We start from the raw sequence: 22,513 nt of genomic DNA on the forward strand, positions 1-22,513 counted from the left end.
AAAGAATCATATGGAGGAAAAGAGAAAGGCTTCCTTATTCCCTCTAAAACAAAACCCTAAGCTAATCATTCAGAGTAAATAGCCTCACAGGTTAAACATATTCTTACCAAAGAACATTGGAATATCCAACTTATCTTCTCTGTCTACTTTTCTCTTAATCATAACAATATAGACAGCATAGAGCATGGCTCCAACAAGAGACCAAATGGAACCTGTAAAAATCAACATAATGAGTTCACGCATTTTTCATTAATTCATTCAACACACACTTATTTAAAATCTAATACGGTGTCAGATACTATTTCATGAAGTACACAAATATGAAAAGATAAAGTATAGCCCACCCCCTCCATGTCCTCCAGGAGTTCAGGAAGCAGTTTAAAGAGTGAACAAACACATGTGCAAACATCCAATGATCTATACAAACACACATAATGTTAAAACCATGGAAGTAACTATTTGTTTTTTTAATTTTGAAATGCTACTTCAGTTTGACACCTGACACTGTCTGGTGTAATATGGTTAAGCCATTGCTTATACAGTCCTCCCCACTGTCATGTATCATCTTTAGTATATATTGTACTACCATCTTCAAGGCCCTGTTCAAGTCCCACCTCTGCCACAAAGCATCCTCCTCCTACTCCACTGAATTTCCATCCTCCTGGTCTTCTATTTTAGACAATTTAATATTTACATGGTTAAATGTAATATTATTTTATTCTCTAGTGTTTTTATTTTGTAAGTCTAGGTAATGATTAAAGTCAAGAACTTGAAAAGTACAAACATACTTTTTAATGTTTTCTAAAATATCTAATACATGGCGTATACTACGGGCATAATAAATGCTGATTCTCTTTAATATTAACTCATTCTCAAAGACATTTAAGTAAGTTTTAAAAACAGCTAAATTAATGTGCTGTCTGCCAAGTGACCACATTTAATACTTCAATTAATTATCCCAAATTCCAATGTTTTATTGAATCTATTTTTTAAAAATTTAACTTTTTTAAGAAAGCAAAAAAAGTCTATCAATAAAACCTCACGCATGCACAACAAATACATGTATCGTTTTACATATACAAAGCTGCTCTGGGTGAGAAATGATATAGTTCAAGGCACAGCTATCAGTTCAAGGGTGAGAAAGACATAAGCAGTTCAAGGCATGAACTATGCCTGGGCAATAACCAGGGATAGTTTAGAAAGCAGTGTTCCATTCAATGAATTTCAAATATCTAAACAAAGTATCCAGAAGGAAGCCATAAAACTGGGTTCTACTATCTTTGTTTTTGTTCAGTCTAAACAATAGATCGAAACTGAGTGTTCACCATAGCACTAAATGTTTCAGGCAAGAATCATGAGTGAACCACAAAATTAGTGGGTGCAAGTATAATAGAAACATGGTATGTGCGTAGTCTCAAAGTATCTCCCTACAAGATGCTTACTAGTTGCAAAGAAAAAAGTTAGTAACTTGACACTGGAGCATCCTGGCAGGCACTACCTTAAAATTAGTCACTACTAATGGGACAACACCATGTGCCTTCTAATATGATTTACCGATCAGGACACTTCCAATATCACTTCCATGGCATTCTAATCAAAAATACACAACATAAATTTAACCATAAGGAAGTATCAGACAAACCAAGAGTGAGGAACATACCACAAAACAACTGGACAGTATCCTTTCAAAGTGTTAAGGTTATAAAAGAAAAAAAAAAAAAAAAAGACTGAGGTACAGTTCTAGATTAAAGGAAACTAAGGAGACATGACAACTAAGTGCAACAAGTGATGCTGGACCAGAAAAAGAACATTCATGGGAAACATGGTGAAATATGAAAAGGATATACAAATTTAACTAAATTATAATCAATGTTAATTCCTGATTTTTATAACTATACTGAAGCTATGTACACAGCGGAGAATCTGAGTGATGGCTATATGAGAATTCTATTAACTATTTTTTAATTTTTTTACATGATTTCCAAAAAAACGTTAAAAAAAAAAAGGCCCCATTAGTGCCCACCCTCTGTGTGTGTGTGTGCACATGCACATACATGCACACAAGGACATAAACACTGATATGTACAAACTGTCTTGTATACTGTAACAGAAAGAATGCAGAGTCAAGTACTTACTTACCTATTGTATCTCTTCCAGCAGATTTTTCAGACCCTGACAAATTAACCAGCACAACACCTCCAATGCTGTGAGAGTAAGAGCATTACTAATAAGCAAAATAATACATTCCTTAAAAGGGCTAGTAATGAAGATAAAAATTATTTACAAGTAATCAAGACTATGCTCAAAACTGAGCAAAACTTAAACTGTCAAAGAACTTAGTGATTTAATTAATAATATTTAACAATGATAACAGGACAGTGTAAATGCTATACTTGTATTTAAATCATTTAATTCTTGCAAAATGTACAAATTACTTTATAATAAAGGTATTACTGTTGTTACCATTACCATTTTACACATGAGAAAACTCACACACAAACATATGAAGTAACTTGACCAAAATCACACAGATAGGACTGAATCTATCGGTAGCCTGCTTCTAGGTAAGTATTCTTACCTCCTATGCTACCTACTGCTTTTGGTTAAGAAGTAACTAACTTTTCAGCCTCTTCCAGACTTGTTTTTGAAGATATGCATACAGTATACCCATACAAACCTAACGGTAGCACAAATGCTGCCTATTGGTAAAACCTAAATTAACAATAAAACCATACTTAAATATTTGAACGATTAAATTAATTATAAATTGACAAAAAATTCAACCGAATTAAACTTCATTTACTTCCCCAATACAAATATATTATATTCCCCTAACACAAGAATAGGTTTAGCTAAAACATTAGCTAATCATGCATGCAATATAATAAACTTCTAGTGGGCATAACATCTAAATAATAAATTATTTGGGTCAACCGGCCTACCCCTGAAAACTACCATGGTTATGGCTAAAAGAGAAAAACACACCGTAATAAGAGCTACCACGTATGTGACTACCAAGTACCTCAGTCCCTGTGATAATTGCTTTTTATATACACTGGCTCCAAACTTTCAAACGAGGCTAATACGATCATCATGTTCTCACCTAGGAAACTATCTCAGAGAGCTTAAGGAAACTGACAGGAAAAAAGAACAAAGCTCTGACTCAAACCCAGCTCTGACAGCTAAGAAACACTACTCTCTTCATTAAATCATTCAACTTTCTTCTCTGATTTCTGATTTTTTCTCATAAAGACAACAGCTTTTCAAACCAATACATCTTTGTTGAGTACTGTCAGTAAGCAAAGCCCTACGCTACACTGCAGGCGGCACAAATAAGCAGCAAACAAGGCTCTGGCCTTTAAAGGTTTATAACCCATAGAAAAGACAAGACAAACATACACAAAGTTACATAAAAGATTTAAATACAGTTATTGACAATACTGATGTTACACACTAATTCAAAACTGCCAGATGGTTTATACAGAAAACAACTGAAAGATCATGTGAGGATGAAATAATCAGAGAAGACTGCACGTTTGATTACTAGAAGTAGGAGATATAAAACCCAAACCCAAAACCAAAACAGAAAGAGGAACTTGTTTTAGGAGAAGGAAACAGGAACTTGGGAGGTGATGAGGATTAAGGTGCCACATTAAGTTAAATGTAAACATCAGTACAATACACAGCAGTATACTGTCTGTCCTCACTTGAATGGGAACCAAAGCTGCTTTGGGGTCCCTCCCTCCAGTTACTCTCCCCAGGACCATTTAGAAAACTAAAGAAGGACCTGATCCAAGGCTGCATAGCATGATATCCACATAAACCCTTCTTTCATCCTCATCTTGCTTTGCCATAGTATAATATAAACTATCCTAGGTCACTAACAGAAAAATTTTAAACATTATATTTTTAAGCAGAATTAACTAGCTGTTATGTTATATTCTTACCTTAAAATTACAGCTAGTAGTTTAGAAAGAGTAAATCTATCTCCACTGTTACTTGGAAACACTGCAGCAAGAATTAAGGTAAAAAGTCCTGCAGGGAAAAAAGATACCTCAGCTTTAATACTGTGGAAAGCAGCCTTTAAACTAAATCATGTTTATTTCAACAATACAGATTAAGTATAACCCTACTTATTTTAAACTAATAAGAGTTAAATTGAGCATTCAGAGTAACATTATGACCTCATCATAATCAAGCATGTGTGCTCAAGTTATTTTTACAGCTTCAAAAATACTTTTTCTCTCCCAGATTTGGAAGGTGATTCAATTTTTAAAATAAAACATCTTTCATTGGGTAAATTATGGTTCTGAAAAAAGCAATTACAGTTAGCCAAAGGGTCCAGAAAAAGATCTTCAGAAAGAATATGTGAAAGGAATGACAACTACAATACAAAAAAACAGCCCATCAAACTTTAATATGTTGTTATATAAAAAATGCCATAACATAGTCGAAGGAATGTAAACAGTACAAGGCCACAGCATAAAACTACAAACATTTATGTAGTTACAACACACTAATGTGCATTATTAGAATGAATGTAATTTGTAATAAGATAAAAATGTGTGTATATGTACATACACATATAACAGAAAAAGGTTTCAAGTTATAATGTAAATTTTGAAGACAAATTTCTTACCAGAGGTTGAGGACAAGATATTAACTATAGCAACCTGTGTGTCCGAAAGTGCTTCTTGATATGACAAATTTGCCAGAAACCACTAAAGACAAAGAAAACAAAGTGAACCCAATTGAATGACATGCTTACATCTGTCACAGTTTATAGGACCCTCCTTTTTTTTTTCTCCCCCTAAATATTTTATCATAAGAGCTTTTAAAAGTTGCTTTCTATTGAAAAATCACAAGCTCAAAAAAGAGGGCATTTACAATTAGATCTAAGATCGTTGCTATTCAACTTCCCTTAAGAAATTAACAATAGCTCATTAAAATTAGTATTCAAGTTTTTTTTTTTAATGAGGGTAAAACTGAGTATCAACTTAAAATTTGCTTTATCCAAACACTTCTAGCATTCTATTAAAGTTTATCTAAATCAAATTTGAATTTGGGGAAATTCTCCAATATTAAAATATGTACAGATAAATACAGCATGATGAGAAATCTACTCAACGAGATGATGCCTATGGGGATGGATCAAGGTAGCTACCAACTAGGTAGACTGATAGATAAAAAGACATTCATTTTGGAAATCTAAAAAAGTCCAATAAAAAATGTGAATTTGCTAGCTAATTATGATTATTTCTCTGATACTCAGTTTGGAGACACAATACAAAGAGTTCTCATAACTGGATATAATTTAAGGAAGTTTTCCAGTTTGAGGATTTTTTTTTTCTTCTCTTAGGCTCATCCAGGCTAGGATATTCTTATATCCTCAATACTGTGCCTAATTTAAGGAATAAGAAGTAAGACTTCTTTTTATGAAGCCTGATGTGTGTGTTGGGGGCAGGTGTTCCAAAATTCATTTATTTTCACTGCTATTAGATATCCTAGTGCCTATTATCACAACTCATCCATTTTTCTGTTAATGGATATTTTTTGACTATTTCAAGCAATGATACTATGAACATTCTAGTGCATGCCTCTGGGTACATATGTGCATGAGTGTCACTAATATATATACTAAGAAGCAGACTGCTGGATCAAAGTCAATTAACTCCTCTCTGTTTTTGGCATCACTGTTACTTAGACATTCATATTCCACTGAAGAATGAATGTCCTCTTAAGAAAGGTACATCTCTTGATCTCTCTCAGAACTTTTAGTTACGTGAGTACTATAATTATTAGCATACACATTTCAGCAAAGCAACAAAGGCATATCTTAGACCACTGCTAGAAGGCAGCAGATAGCTGAGTCTAGTAGATTCATGTAGTCTACACTGTACTCAAAGTGAAAGCCAGATTAAAACTATAGCAAAGTGATTCTGACACCATCTATAGTTCTCTGACTCCCTAGATAATTTCACTTGACTTTCTAAACGAGAAAATGAGGTAGCAATTGCTAAGATGAACAGTATCAAACATATATGGCAATAAAAGCCACAATCTGCTTGTGGTTCAATGCTAGAAAAGTAAGATTCTACTCTTAATTATCTTTTGGAGATCTGTCTGCAAGAACCTTGATAAAACTTACAGGGTGATCATTAGCTTTCTGGACCCAATTTCCTTACCACTTTAACACATAAATACTCATTTTCCAAACAATCTCACTGTCTCTGCTAATACAAGATACAGAAATAAAAACAGATCACTTAGGTAGCAGCCATTCAAAACTCCTAAGAATTCATCATGAGTTATACATAAACTCTTCCTAGAAAGACCTTCCTATTCTTCACCTCTCCCCATTCTCTGGCTTTCAAACCCAACGCACTCTTATCACAAAAGAAGATTCATCTCAATTACCCTCCAATAAAAATTAACCTTACAGTGTTTCACTTTATTATTCCAGAGTTGAGGACAACCACTTACTAATAATCTATCACAAATAAGTCATATATTTCATTATTTTCATGAGTGATAAGTTATTTTAAAATTATCATAAAAGGTACTCTAGATAAGTACTATATGACCCAAATTATATCCTACAGAGAAAAATTAAAACACCACAAGTCCTCATGAGACAAAAGACATTCAAGGTGGACTGGCAAATACAGTAATCACTAACTCCTTCTGTCCTGCACTGTACATTAGCCACTAGCCACATGTAGCTACTGAGGAACTGAAAAGTAGCTAGCCTGAACTGAAATGTTTTGCAACTAAAACTGAAAAACTGAAGTTGAAAAGAAATAGAAACTTAAATAAAAATAGAAATTTAAATGAAATTGAAATGCTTAGAAGATTTTAATACAGAAAAAGAATATAAACTATCTCAATTCTTACACTGATAACATGTTAAAATATTTTATACATGGTGCATTAAATAAAAATATAGTATTAAAATTAACTTTACTTGTTTCTCTTAACTTGATTTCTCTTTAAAAAATTTTTAAAATATCATTTAAAAAATTTGGGGGGTGCCTGGGTGGCTCAGTCAGTTAAGCATCCAACTTCAGCTCACGTCATGATCTCAGGGTTTGTAGGTTCAAGCCCCACATTGGGCTCTGTGCTAACAGGTGACAGCCTGGAGCCTGCTTCGGATTCTGTGTCTCCCTCTCTCTCTGCCCCTCCCCAGCTCATGCTTTGTCTGTCTGTCTCTCTCTTTCTCTCTCTCAAAAATAAATAAACATTTTAAATTTTTTTAAATTTTTTTCTAATTGTAGAAAATTCAAAAATACATAGGACAACCACATTTCAGGCTCGTATTATATTTGTATTGAATAGCACTGCTCTAAACCTTATCAAAGCTTATCACTCTCTTAAATAAGGTTTCCAAAAAGCTTTATTATTCTTTCTATAGAAGTGTCTTTATTAAATACTAACATAGCTTTCTAGGCTTGTAACTTATTTAGGTTTTGTTTTATTTTATTTTATTTTATTTTATTTTATTTTATTTTATTTTATTTTATTTTAATTTTATTTTAAAGACTACCAAAAGTGGAAACCACCCAAATGCAGATCAACGGATAAATAAACAAAACATGGTATATCCATACAATGAAATAGTATTCATCCTTTAAAAGGAAGAATGTTCTGGGGTACCTGGGTGGCTCAGTCAGTTAAGCATCCAACTCTTGATTTAGGCTCAGGTGATGATTTCATGGTTCCTGAGTTCAAACTCTGCCTTGGGCTCCACACTGACAGTGTGGAGGCCTGCTTGGGATCCTCTCTCTGCCCTTCTCTCTCTGCCCTTCCCCCAGGCGTGTGTGCATTCTCTCTCTCTCTCTCAAAACAAATAAACTTAAAAAAAAATTAAAAGGAAGAAAGTTCTGACACATGCTATGAGGATGAACCTTGAAGACTTTATGCTGAGGTAAGCCAGTCATAAAAGGAAAAACAGTATATGATTCCATTCATACAAGGTACTTAAGAGTGGTCAAATTCATAGTGACAGAAAGTAGAATGGTGGTTGTCAGAGGCTGGGGAAGATAATAAAGGGGACTTATTTAATGGATATAGAATTTCAGTTTTACACAATGAAAAATGTTCTGTTGATAGATGGTGGTGGTTGTACAACAATGTGAACGTACTTAATGCCACTAAAGCTATATACACTTAAAAATGGTTAAAATGAAAAAAAAAAAAGGTTAAAATGGCAAATGTATAGCACATATATTTCATCACCATTTTTAAAAGGCTTTTTATATGCACATATCTATCTGTATATAAACCTGCTACATGGAATAGTACCTATGTAATGTATTTAATCTATGTAATACATTCTCTCAGAGTCGTGAGTTGGAAAATTGCTTTATCCAAAGAAGGGAAATACAGTATTTCTTTTTAATAGGCAATAAGTTGTGTAATTCATGAGGTTTTCCTATTTGCCTTTCCTTTTACCAATTTGCCTAGGGATATACTGTGTGCTCATTTGAAGTAGCTTTCTTCCTTTAAATTGAAGTTCCTGATATAATCATCCTATTCCACAACCAGCTCCCCCCGCTAAACAGACACACACACACACACACTACCCATTTAATCTGGCTCTTATCTTTCCCTCTTTTTTTTTAAAGTTTATATATTTATTCTGAGAGAGACCATGAGCAAGGGAGGGGCAGAGAGGCAGAGAGGCAGAGAGAGAGAATCCCAAGCAGGCTCCATGATGTCAGCACAGAGCCCAGTGTGAGGCCCAGTCTCATGAAGTGTGAGATAGTGACCTGAGGCAAAATCAAGAGTTGGACATTTAACCAACTGAGCCACCCAGGTTTAACTTTTACTATATAGACACTTTTATTATTCTCCACCTCAAGTCTCATTTGAAAATTAGGTAACATATAATTAATAAATCTTACTCTTGCCTTACATTCTTTTAAAATAAGCAAACATTTGGAAATCCATATTAACAGCATAATCCAAATGTATGAGCTTTTTAGTATATATGTAATTATCATCACTCACAAAGATTTTCTGATTTGCACTGCTGAATATATTAATCAAAGTAACACTCAACTAGATGTTATCCAGGAAGAGGATAGAAAAAAGTGGGCTACGCAATGAGGCAAAACTGGGAAGTAAAAAAATCTTATAATCAGGCTAATGATATTGACATTAGCATGCATTATCTAGTGTTTAAAAAAGTTCAATATAAACTTAAATCTTATAGGCTCATACTAAAGAACCTTGGATTAGGCTGCTTCCAATGACATACACAGCAAAGAGCAATGAAATTCATTATTAAATTCTAAACTCCAGAGTTTTCACTAACTCAGACAAGTAATCCCAGCTTATTCAAAAAGAGTATTTGCTACACGATTGTTCTATCATGAAATCTTAAGCACATTTTTCAGTTTCTATATTAATATAATAAAGAAGCTATCAACAATACTACAAAAAATTCTGTAGAAATGTTTACTATGAGTAGTTGCTAAAATATTTGACCACATTTACATGAATTTATTATACAACCACCAAACCACTTTTTTGACAAAATCAATGCATACAGTAAACTCTTATCTGGGTATTTATTAGCCCTTGTATACATCATAGTATAAAATAACTATTAATTATTCTGACCCTGAAGCAATGTCAAATTCCAAATATATACAGAAGTAGCTATAATGTTATAGTAATTACCGAATTCTCTGAGGTATGGCAAGCAATTATTGACTCTGATACTCAAATTCCCCAATGATGTCAGATAGCTGAGTTTAAAGTCACGATTAAGCAAACTAACAGTATTACACTTAAATAGCACTCTGTTGGTATGTACACTGTCTTAAAATTCAAGTTCTAAACATATAATAAAGAGAAGACCTACCACAAAGCAAAAAAAAAAGCTAATTTTTGCTACTTGAGTTGCAGTAAGTTTCCCTACAGTTTTGAGTAAGGATTCTTGTTCTTTCACAGTAGGATGTGACATGCGGGACAGCTTGGCTTCCAATGCATGGCTTGATGGAAGCTGTCGAATCTCCATGATATTACTGAACCTTACACGAGACTTTTTGGGAGCTTAAAAGGAAAAGTATAATACAAAATCATTAAATGTCTCCCCTCACATCCAACAAAACCCATAAATTTTAATTTACTGATAAATGTGTATTCTTTAATCCATATATGATCAGACTTGAACAGCAAAGAAAACCAGTTATATTATTACCTGGAGCAGCTCTACTCAAAGAATTAACAGGAAAACGGTTTTCATCTATAAAAATGTTTTAAAGGCTTTAAAATGAGACCAAATATTCAAACAAGGGTTCTGCAATTATGTACATATATTGCCTGGCCAGGATTATAGTATGGTTATTATTTTAGCATTTATTGTATAACTTTTCTTGGATTTTTCCTCATAGATACCCAATTTACGAGAATTATTTTCCTGGTCAAGCATGCGGAACACTCCTCTAGAGGTTCACTCTTTGCAAGAGAGTATTATGGATAAACACTGTCTTACACTGAAGCTGACATTCTTTGCACCATTCACAGATACAAGAAACTCTTATAATTTGCTATTAGGGGTGTTTAGTGGCATGGCTGAAGAGGACACTGTCCATTTGAAAATATATATATAACAAAACCATACAGATTTCTGATATTTTTAAATTATTTCTAGTTGAATTAATAAAACCTTCTAGACAAAACTTCTGGAAGACTACAGGCCAAGCCAACACCACATGGAAAAGAAGAAATGCCAGGTGATCCTAGTCAACCCACAAAATCGCTAAGTTTGGGGATGGTTTAAATGAAACTAAAATTTCTTCCCATTTCTAAGTTATAAAATTCTAAATTTTGCTTACTTTTTTCAGTATCAATGTTTGTGTTCTCAGGTTTTTCACTTGGAATATCATGAAATTTCACAGGAACATACAAAGGTTCACTCTAGAATGCAAGAAAAACAGGAACAAATATAAACAGCAAATATAATAGTTGATATATTGTCTAAAATTTAAGATGAGAGTATATAGTCATATATACCACTCAAAACACAGCTGTTCACCACCATATTTACAGAGAATTTTCCAAAGTATATTGGAACAGCATTGGTACATTACGATATTTAGCCTTTAAATGTTATAAAAACAGACCCCTTTCTCAAGCTAACAGATTATCTCCTATTCCTTTTCATGTATTCTTTTAACAAATACATGCTAAATTTCTACTATGTCAGAAACTGTTATAGATCACGGGGCTATAAAAGTGAACGAAGACAAAGTCTCTGTCATCAATGATCATGTAGGTTAAAGGGGAAGGCAGACAATAAAGAGATAATCAAGTATATAATGTGTAAATATCTGCCAAATTATTTCCTCTTATTACTTAAAATTCAACTAAAGGTTAAGATTCCTGAAACTATTACAGGTTTAATGGACAGAAAAAAAAAATGGCTACCACTTATCAGTTCCTGCAATGCACTAGACACCAAGTCCAGAGCAGTTAAACATATATTTCCCATTAGTCCTCATAACAACCTCATAAAATGGTATTTAAAAAAACTTGGCGCACCTGGGTGGCTCAGGTGGTTGAGCATCTGATTCTTGATTTCAGCTCAGGGCATAATCTCACAGTTGTGGGATCAAACCCAGAGTTGGGCTCCAGGCTGAGCCTGCTCAGGATTCTTTCTCTCTAGCTCTCTCTCTGCCTCTCCCCACCCCACTCACTCCTCTCACTCACAAAATAAATAAATAAACATTAAAAAAATACTTTTATAGAAGCCGAGATATAAAATAATCAAGTGGTAGACAACAGAACTACCAGATTTATCTAACCATGCATTAAAGGTCTATGTTTTTAAATGGTTCTGAATTCTTCTGTTTTTACAAATGTTCTTTAAATGATCTATATTAAGGCACAATTCTTTAACTAGGCTGTTTCTTAAATTAACAGAAAATGTCTTAATTTAATTTCCCTTTAGCTCTTGGCATAGAACTCTGCCAATGAAAAATATTCAGTAAATGAAGAGGCAACAGGATCTTAAAAAAGACATAGTCTCTTCATTCACTAAACTTTTCATTACAGCATTTGGTCTAGAAAATTTTGACATATCCATCTCACAGATAACAGCAAAAATCAGTAGAAGAGTAGTTATAAGAATAGTCTGCAACCTCAACTCTTTCTTCTACGCTGATAGAGGCAACTGATACTAACCTTGCTGATTTTAAAGATCCCAGACAAAAGAAATGACATTTTCTCTAAGCTTCATAAATTCTTTAGAGCATCTGGTAGCCTATCCTGCATACAACTACAGTTCAAAAAGGCAAACAATAATAAAGTCACCACACTAGTACTTTATAAACTGGTGTTAAACTTTAGAGAAACATTAAAATTTTTATAAGATAGAATGCCACATTTGGACCAATACATCTTACAGAAAGGCCTTAACAATGATCTACAAAGACCCAGATTTCTACATACTTTCTCTCCAACTAGATTATAAATGCTTAAAATAAGTGGGCGCCTGGGTGGCGCAGTCGGTTAAGCGTCCAACTTCAGCCAGGTCACGATCTCGCGGTCCGTGAGTTCGAGCCCCGCGTCAGGCTCTGGGCTGATGGCTCGGAGCCTGGAGCCTGTTTCTGATTCTGTGTCTCCCTCTCTCTCTGCCCCTCCCCCGTTCATGCTCTGTCTCTCTCTGTCCCAAAAATAAATAAAAAACGTTGAAAAAAAAAAATTAAAAAAAAAAAAAAAAGATACTGGATAGAAAATGATTTAAAACAAAACAAAACAAAAAAAATAAATGCTTAAAATAAGTGAATATGTTAATTACTTTACTGGTTCACTTATTATCTCTTTCCCCCTCCCAAAACACACACTCTCACACACTAGAACATAAGCTGTATCTCTAGAGCCTAGAACAAGTGCTTAACAAATATTAAGTGCTCTTAAAATTTGTATAAAAATTTGTGGAATAAATAATCTGCTTATATATTGTCAGTGTCCAGCAACTATATTTGTTTCTAAGTGATAATAATAATAATGAACACAAAGTGACAAAGTTAGCAAGAAACAAAGGACAAAGGACTGTCCCTTAGTATTTTCACTCCATAACCAATATACTCTTCCCCTCTCTCTTTAGAAGGTGGAATTGCTTACTTCTAGGTCCCAGGAAACAAAGTACTAAGTTACAATTCTTATGGAAGGCACCCAGTTTTAAGATATATCTATATCTTAATATAGTGGTGCTATAAAGCTATTTCAGTCCTTCCTGTCATGGCTCAATTCCACCCATTCCACTTCTGATGAGAAAAAAAGCACTTACCAAAGAACTATTCATAGTTGTATCTGTTGTGCAAGCAGCAAAGTACCCTTCAGCATCTGCAAACTACAGATAATGGGACATAAAATATGATTAAACTCATGTTATAAAGTAAGGCTGCTGTCATTCACAGCTCAAAGGAACAGAATCAAGAATCCAGAGTAGACCTTTAAGAGTATAATTATTAATAAAAATAGCAGCTAATGCCAAGTATTCAATCATGCAAGGTAGGTATTATCAATTTCATTTTACTGATGAAGAAACTGAAGCTGAGAGATTTCATCTAAGTGACAGAGCCAGGATTAAAATTCAAGTCAGTCTAAATACAAAACTTACAACCTTTTCACAATACTATTATAACATTTCAGATTGGCAGGAAAAGGACAAGTGGGTTAGTGAAAAAGACAAAAAACATCTTAGTGTTACACTGATAACAGTATTAACACCAAGAACCCCCTAAATGGATCTCAGGGCCTGGACTGCACTTGGGAGAACTCTGGGCTACTGCTGCAGAAGCATGCTTTTATTCATACCCACAGCTACCCTATTATCTCTGCTTAAAGTCTGAAGAAGTTAAATAACTTGCTCAAGGTCAGCAATAAGCAAATGACGGAACAAGATTCAAACACCAAAGCCCAGGCTCTTAAAAGAATTCTTATAAGTCAATAAGAAGGAGTCAATGTAGAAAAATAAACAAGGTATAGACAACTCAAAAAGAATTCTATTACACAACAAATAAAAGAAAAAGCTACCAAAAGCAGGCATATTAAACAAAGTATCACTGTTCACCTGTCAAATTAATAAATGTTGGGGTTTGGTAAGGATTCAATCGCATGCATTGCTAACAGTGATATGAAATATAGACAGTAATTTAGTAGTAAGAAGCAAAAGCCTGAAAAATGGCATTAGTTTTTTATCCAGCAATTAGGCTTTGCAAAATTTATCCTAAGTAAATAACTACAGATGTGTATAAAAAATATTCCTATTTATTTACATCAAAAGAGAAAGTGAAAACAACCTAATTATCAAGGAACAGTTAAATAAAATAGAAAAGATAATAACAAATGTTTATTTATTGGCCTGGAAAAGTATTTATGATATATTGTTACATGAAAGGCAAAATCAGGTTAGACAATGATATTAAACTTATTTCTACTATAATTTTAAATATATGCACATAAATACACAGATCTAGAAAGTATCAAATATATATAGTGGTGTTAGAATGGTGAGATTATGGACAGACTATTCTTGTTCTTCTTATTACCATAATTTGTCTTCAACAATAAACATTCATCACTACTATAAAAAAAAACATTAAAAAATGTTCTAGGAATACTACATTATTGTTCATGATATACCACTAAGAACAGAAAGCCAGTTGTAAAACAGGACATAATGGTACAATTCCAATTTATAAAATATAAAATGAAAATACATGAAAAAGAATGGCAGGATACATGCCAAAATACTCTGGGGTTATTCTGTGAATGTTGGAATTACTTATTTTCTTCTTTTCGTCCCTCTGTATTTTCTAAATTTTCAATAATGTGCATGTATTATATACACATAACATATTCCTACATGTAATACTACAATGTATACACATTTCTATAATGTACATTACCTTTGCAAAGTAAAAAATAGAACGTGTTCATTAGAAAAGACAATAAATAATACTAGTCTAATGCACAAAAAATAATACACACCAAAAAAATAAAAGAGAAAGAAAGTATTTGGAAAGAGTGGGGAATGGGAGTTAGTTATTATTTAATGGATAGAGTTTCTGTTCGGGATAATGAAGAAGTTCTGGAGATGGATAGTGGTGATGGCTGCACAGCAAAGAGAATATATTTAATGCCACCGAGCATTTAAAATGTTCATTATATGACACTATACATTTATTTTTATTTTTTAATTTATTTTTGGGGGAGAGAGAGAGAAAGAGAATGAGGGGAGGGGCAGAGAGAGAGCAGGAACAGAGGATCTGAAGCAGACTGCGTGCTGACAGCAATGAGCCTGATGCAGGGCTCGAATCCACAAACTGAGATCATGACCTAAGCCAAAGTGGGACGTTCAACCAGCTGAGCCACCAAAGTGTCTCTATGCCACTATACATTTAAAAATGGTTAAAATTGTAAATTTTATGCCATCTATATCTAACTACAATAAAAAAGGGGGGGGGGGAGAAAAGGGGCTAAAATGGTAAATCTGATGTTATGCATATTCTATCACAATTTTAAAAGAAGAGAAAAGGAAAGATGGGAAAAAGAAGAGAATGTAAGAGGCAGTTTAATATTCTTCACTCTCAAAAATTCAGTGTCTACTTCTACAAGGAAGATACATCACTATATAAACTGCCATTTCTCTCAACTCTATGAATCAGCACATTATGTGCTGATTATCAATGAAAGAATATAATTTGGTTAGCCAAACATCTGAAACATGGTCTAAATATGCTATTCTCATTTCAATAAATGAAACCTTGAATTACTTCATTTCTACAATCAACTTTACCACTAATTAGATGCTATTCAACCAGTGTGCAAATGACCAAAGACTCCAGATATTCTTCTTACTCCTCACTTTCATCTTCATCTCCACATTAATTGATTTGGGCCAGCTCAATAATTTTTAACAACTCAAAGGATGTTATGAGGTAACAGCAAGAAAGTGATTATGCACCTTTGATTTCTCATAAGATATTTTGATACCAGGTTGATTAGAAGAAGAATTTAAAATTTTGGACAAAAGTCGGTTTCTCTTATGTTATCTTCATTCATTTTAACAACTTGAAATTTGACAGTCCTTTGAGACACTACTAACTTTACACTTTGAAAAAATAAATCCCCTCTCCAACAAGCACTTAAAATTTAAAACTTACAAAAGCAGCATGCTTTCCTCGAAATCCTCTTGTACACTGTTGTCTCCATGGCTTCCAAATAATAAAGCCCAAAAGGTATAGAACAAACATAGATGTTTTTGCAAAGGTGCTGAAGAACGGCTTGTTGTACTGAGTAAAAACATACTGTAGAGGAAAAATTTACAGAAACTATGAAATGACTTTAAACCTTATTACTTATCTCTAATAAAATAAGCCTATTACATGATTTTTAACTCTAGAAGTTCAAGTGAAACAGAAAATCAAAAAGGATTATGAAAATATTTTATACTCATTTCTAAATATTGTATTTGCTTGTATACAAAGAATATTCCCAAACAAAACAGCAACAACTTCCAAAAAAAATGTTCTGTTCAACATTCATCAAAAACCTACTATGCAAGAAAGAGTACTTGTGCTAAAGGCTAAGGAAAAATAAGACAGCCTTTCTTTTCATATATTTATGAAAAGAACAGCATAATGTGTTAAGTACCACAATAGGGGTAAACAGGTACCATGGAATTACCAAAGGGAGACAGACCATTTTGAGGATTATGGAAGTTTCCTAAGAGAAGCTATTCTTGAGCTGAGTGTGGGGGACTGAATAATAGCCCAGAGGAAACAGCATAAAGGAAGGTAATAAAGCAGAACAGTGTATGAATAAAATTGCATGAAGTTTAATATTGTTAGGAAATTATATAAAACCTGTCACCTTCATTTAACTTAGAACTCATGATTTTCTTGTTCCCTAAAAAAATATTCCTAGTTATGTATACTGAAAGGCCTGGAAAAAATGACCCAGGAGGAGTAAGCACCTATAGAATCCTGATGGTAATCTGTATTATCTTGCACTAAAAGAAACCATGGGTTCTTAAAGAAATGACCAAATCCAAGTATGGAGCAGGAAAAGTACCAGATGAGCCTGGGGCATCTTGCACCAGAAAACAGATAGGATGTTAAAGATTAATAGGATCATACTGAAAGGACAGTAGAGTCAATTTGAAGGGGCCCCCACTGGTCAAAGATAGGACAGTTTAAGCATAAAACGGAGTAACTACAATTGTCTGAAACACAGTAAATATACAAAAATCCATGAATGTATAATGATACTCTATGGTTACTAATGGAAGTTGCTAAGCAACATTACTCTAAAATGAACAAAAGAAAAGAATCAAGATTTATTCAACCCTTCCTATATGAACCATGTTTCAGGATAACCACATAGTAGTTACAGAAAGCTCTCCGTAAAGAATTCCAGCTAAGAAATGCAGAAGTAATGACCCTTAGAAAAATCATCATTTTACAACCCCTAAATGAAATAGTCCATCAAGAGAATAATCATATGGATAACTGACTACTACCTAGAGGTTGGTAAGAAATTTTATAGTGCCAAAGTTGGCATCACCCAAAGTAAGACTTGCAGCCATTTGTGACTCATGTGTTATCATGGGAAGTACCCAGTTCCACCAAGGTATTTTTCCCGAAAAACTGAACCTGAACCAAATCAAGACTTAACCTAAGTACCATTTTACAGGAAGTAAGAGAAAAGGAGGAGCAAGTTAAATGACACCTCAAGGAAACAATCAGCAAAATTTGGAATGTGTGTTATGAAGTGAATATGTATGTCTTCCCCAAGTTCATATGTTAAAATCCTAACCCCTAAATGTGATGGTATTTGGAGGTGAGGCTTTTGGAGATAACTAAGGACAAAACCCTCATGGATGGAATTAGTGCCTTATAAAGACACCACAGAATGCTGCCCTTTCTGCCTTGAGAGGACACAGTGAGAACACTGCCACCTAAGATCCAGGAAGCATATCCTCACCAGACACTGCATCTGCCAGTGCCTTGATCTTGAGCTCTCCAGGCCACAGATGTGAGAAATAAATGTTTGTTGTCTGAGTCACCCAGGCTAATGGCAGTCTTGTTGTGATACCCAGAATGTGATATATCCTATAGGAAAAATGATCCAGCTTTTCCGACAAATTTATAGCATGATTTTTAAAAAAGGCAGGGGTGGGAGAGTACAGTTAAGGAACAAAAGTGAATTAAAAGCAATTTGAATATGGATCAGGTACCAGATGATTGTAAGAAATTATAATTTTGTTAGATATGTTAATGGCAGAGTGATCATTTTTAAAAATTAGGACCTTTCAGTTTGAGGTGAATATGAAAAAATTTATAGGTGAAAGGATAAGTGGCTAGAATGTGCTTTAAAATAGTCCAGGAAAACATGTCTGGGAGGTTGATAAGAGAAGATTGGCAAAATTTGATAGTTGTTAGGTATATGAAGATCCATTATACCATTCTACTTTGTAGATGTTAGAAAATTTTTATAATACAAAGATTGATTTTCTTGTTGAAATACACAATATATCTCAAAAGTTTAATGAGCATATCTGGCTGAAAAATTAGACACATCATATATGCTCTTGGATAACAAAATTATAAAATATTCTTTATCAACAGATTGGAATTGCTTAAATTATAATTTGATCAGGTCCTCTTCTATCCTAAATTTTATTACCAGATAAATAAAAATAAAACCATTTATTTAAAACTAAAATAAATTTTTAAAGATAGGCTTATTTCCCTGTCAACATTAAAGAGATTTCTTTATGGTTAAACTACAGAATGTTAATCTAAAAAAAAAAAAAGTTAGAGAAGAGTGAAAAATAAATGGCTGTTGTATTCCAGAGCCTACTTCCAAAACAGCTAAAAATTTATTTATTCATTGGCTACAATGTCAATATCAATTATTTACTTAGCTATGATGTGAGATGACCAGCAGTATCAAACTGCTTTTTTTCACATTTAAGTTCATTTTATAAATGCTAGTTTCCTTTTGTATATTAGCCTTAAGACTGCAACATGTAAGTTGAAAAGTAATTTCTGAAAGTGAAACTTCTTTATAAAAAGCATGTCTTTTTATAGAGATTAACTAAACAAATAAAAATAACTACATATATAATTAGAAAGAAAAACTACTTTGTGCACTCAAAATAACACATTACTATCACGAGTACTCTGATAAAGGCAAAATAAAATTTAACTGAATGCGCTGTGTACCATGTATTTTACAATGTTTGAATCGGCAAATGTATAACTGCATGCACTCATGCATATGCACAATAATGAAAACTCTGATCACTTTCACTCATTTGTCCAAAAGCATTCTTACTATCCACTAAATGGTGACAAATGGTTTTGTATCCTAGATACTTGTTCCACTAGAAAATAGTATTTATAAACAACAGCAAAAACCCTGAATTTACAAGAAAACAGCAGATACATATTCAAATATTAAGAAAACATGCACATAGTCTCTTTTTTTTTAAAATAACTCTCTAGAAGACAGATGAAAACTCTAAGATACAAAAAAGAGTATCTTTTGTTTCAACTTGAATTGACACGAATTCACTTATCAAAGAATATAAGTAATTCAACGTTCAAAATACTGCTTTTTTTAAAAAAATATTTTTATATTTATTTTATTTTTGAAGGAGAGAGAGACAGAGCATGAGCAAGGCAGGGGCAGAGAAAGAGGGTGACCCCGAATCTGAAGCAGGCTCCAGGCTCCAAAATGTCAGCACAGAGCCGGAAGCGGGGCTGGAACTCCCAAACCGTGAGATCATGACCGGAGACAAAGTTGGATGCTTAAAGGACTGAGCCACCCAGGTTCCCCCAAAATACTGCTTGAAGTAAGCTCGAGAGATAGAAATGATTAGAGAGATACTGCAGATTGACAGCAGCATTACTAGAATGCAACATCATTCCTACACAAGAATTACATACCGAAGTAAGTTCTGAGGATGCGACCCATATCACATCAACAAGTAGGAGAATAACAATCCCAAGAGCCATTCTCCTGCGCTGAGTGAAACCACTGCTCTGGGAATTCATCCGGTTCATGATAAATACGCACACCATCTGCAGTCTGTTTTGTAGAAAATACAGATCCCATTAGAGAAGGTTTCGAAAAATAACCATAGAAAATGAGAAATTCGCGTAAGAGAAACATAAACATCACTGGTTAGCCAAGGTTCAGTTTGAAGGTCACACGGTAAATTAAAAGTTGGATTTACCTTACTTTGAAGGCCTTTCTGAGATTTTCAACAGCAATGCCTGAAAACTTGGCAGATCTGAGTCTAAAAGGAGGTAAAGAACTCAGCGCACCTAAAAACAACCATAAAATGATGATTACGAAAACATCAACGACTCAAAATAAGGTTCATCACATCTTTTTTACTCTTAAAATTCAAAATGAACAAATGAAAAGAAAAATACCTAAGTGTGTTAAATACAATTGACACTATTCTCTAGCCTCTAATGGTATTCACTGTATATTTCAAATTATATTCAGAAACGTACACAGTACAGAAAAAAAAAAAAAAAGGCCAGTATTCAACAAACGGCAGTATTTAACAATAGTTAACGACTGGTAAATAGCTCCTCCAAGTTTCGTAAATACACAACTCCATTCGCCTCTCCCTACAGAGGAATCCACCACAGGGGGCAATGTCTAGACTCGCGCCTGTTTCTGAGCGTCTTCTCGGTCCCCTGTCTCTTGGCAGGGGAGTTTGATTATTTGAGAGGAAGTGATTTGTTTTGAGTCTTGAGGGCACGTTTCCAAACGCCTCACGTGGTAGAAGGGGAGGATACTCCACGCTCCAGCACCCACCCCTGCCTGTCACCGCATCTAGTTTCTTTAGATCCAAAGAGAAATTCACGAGACGAGTGAGGAAACAGCTGTTAAAGGGAATCCCCTTCCTTTGAGGGAAAAAAAAAAAAAAAAAAAAAAAAGTTAAGCCGGTGACACCTCCTCAGGGAGTGAGAAAAAGCCCGGAGGCGGCGCTCGAGCAGCTCCCACTAGTGCCTGAGTCCTCACCAGGCTCACACGCCCCTGTCAGCCTTCCCCTCACGCCGCCCCTCAGAGACCAGTACCATTTCGGCCAGGGCGCTCCGACCGCCACCAACAGCTGGGGGTGGGGCCGTTCCTGGACACTCGGTGCCGGTTTGGGCGCAGGTTGATTTCGCGGCCCTCCCCTGCCTGCCTACCTGGCCTTCCTGCCCCGCGATGGTGTCGTGGCGGCACCATGAGCGGCCTCGGCCCGGACCCGCCGCCGCCCAGCGCCGCGGCCTCGGACTCACAGAGCTGTCGCGGCGCCAGACATTGCGCTGCGCTGGAGGCCCAGCACCTGAAGCCGCGGTGTCCCTCGGGGCGAGGCTGCGGACGCCACCGAGCCCCACTCGGCCCAGAAGGGCGGGAGTGGGCGAGGGGAAGGGACCGCGCAGGCAGCGATGGCCGCGGAGGCCCGAAGCTGGACCCCGGCCACGCCCCCAGCCGGCCAGCCTGCCCCTGCGCCCCGCCCCCCTCAGCCCGATGGGTGCGGCGCTGAGGTTACGTCACGGCGGCGCGACGGCCCACCGCGCGTGGGCGCGTCTCCAAGGTGACTTGGCTGCTTGGAGCGGAGTACTACGGGCTGCAAGGGCGCGGAGCTCGAAGACCGGTCCGTGACGCTGGGGAGGAGCGCAGATAGAAGAAGTAAAGCAGGGTGTGGTGGAAGAAGAGGGAAGCGGGCGTGGGTGGCTGGGGCAGAATAAAGGACGAGGGAGGTGGCCGAGGCTCCACATGGCCCCGCCCTAGAACCAAAGCTAGCAGCTCCGTTTCCTAGAGTTGGAGAGGACCTAAAAGCAAAGTTGCTTGGCAGAACTTTTGCTTTCTGGAACCTTTTGTGTGTAAAACTAGATCCCAGTTCTCGGAGGTAGAAGCTGTGTCCCTAGGGGAAAGCTACTTCACCTCCTTGGCTCTCAGTTTTCTCATATGATGAGAAAATGATGGCACCTGCCTCATCTGTTTATGTATATCTGCACACTTGTGTGTACACACACACACACACACACACACACACACATATACATATGCATGCCAGGATTACATTAGTTTACAAATGTGAAGGGCTTAGATCAATTCATGGCTCATGGAACTCCACAAATGTAAATAGTAAGCTGTATAGATTTTTTTCTTAACTATCTTTTGACTATCCCATAAAAAATGCTTGACCAATGTCCTAATTTGTATTTAGAAAAGAAAAACAAGACTAAAGGGTTCTGTGATTTAACTGGAGTTATCCACCACCAGTGCGTTTTTAACATCTTCAAGTGCTAATTGAAGAAGATATAAAGAAATGGAAAGACATTCCCTGCTCATGGACTGGAAGAATAAATATTGTCAAAATGTCAATACTACCCAAAGCTATCTACACATTCAATGCAATCCCAATCAAAATTGCACCAGCATTCTTCTCGAAACTAGAACAAGGAATCCTAAAATT

General features: G+C 35.4%; 1 protein-coding gene across 1 annotated transcript in view; it reads right to left on the bottom strand.

The window, feature by feature from the left end:
* The window catches only part of SLC35F5 (solute carrier family 35 member F5), a 37,047-nt gene extending 15,525 nt beyond the window's left edge, over window positions 1-21,522 (bottom strand). The window contains exons 1-11 of the mRNA XM_058715475.1: window positions 21,237-21,522; window positions 20,264-20,354; window positions 19,974-20,115; window positions 16,182-16,325; window positions 13,301-13,363; window positions 10,845-10,926; window positions 9,869-10,059; window positions 4,640-4,721; window positions 3,948-4,035; window positions 2,140-2,204; window positions 108-212 (exon numbers count right to left, since the gene is read on the bottom strand). Of these exons, the coding sequence (XP_058571458.1) occupies window positions 108-212; window positions 2,140-2,204; window positions 3,948-4,035; window positions 4,640-4,721; window positions 9,869-10,059; window positions 10,845-10,926; window positions 13,301-13,363; window positions 16,182-16,325; window positions 19,974-20,115; window positions 20,264-20,354; window positions 21,237-21,276 (1,093 nt within the window). The 5' untranslated portion in view covers window positions 21,277-21,522. The remainder of the gene's footprint in view (window positions 1-107; window positions 213-2,139; window positions 2,205-3,947; window positions 4,036-4,639; window positions 4,722-9,868; window positions 10,060-10,844; window positions 10,927-13,300; window positions 13,364-16,181; window positions 16,326-19,973; window positions 20,116-20,263; window positions 20,355-21,236) is intronic.
* Between the last annotated feature and the right edge of the window lie 991 nt (window positions 21,523-22,513).

Source organism: Neofelis nebulosa, chromosome 2 (assembly GCF_028018385.1).
Source record: "Neofelis nebulosa isolate mNeoNeb1 chromosome 2, mNeoNeb1.pri, whole genome shotgun sequence".
Taxonomy (NCBI): domain Eukaryota; kingdom Metazoa; phylum Chordata; class Mammalia; order Carnivora; family Felidae; genus Neofelis; species Neofelis nebulosa.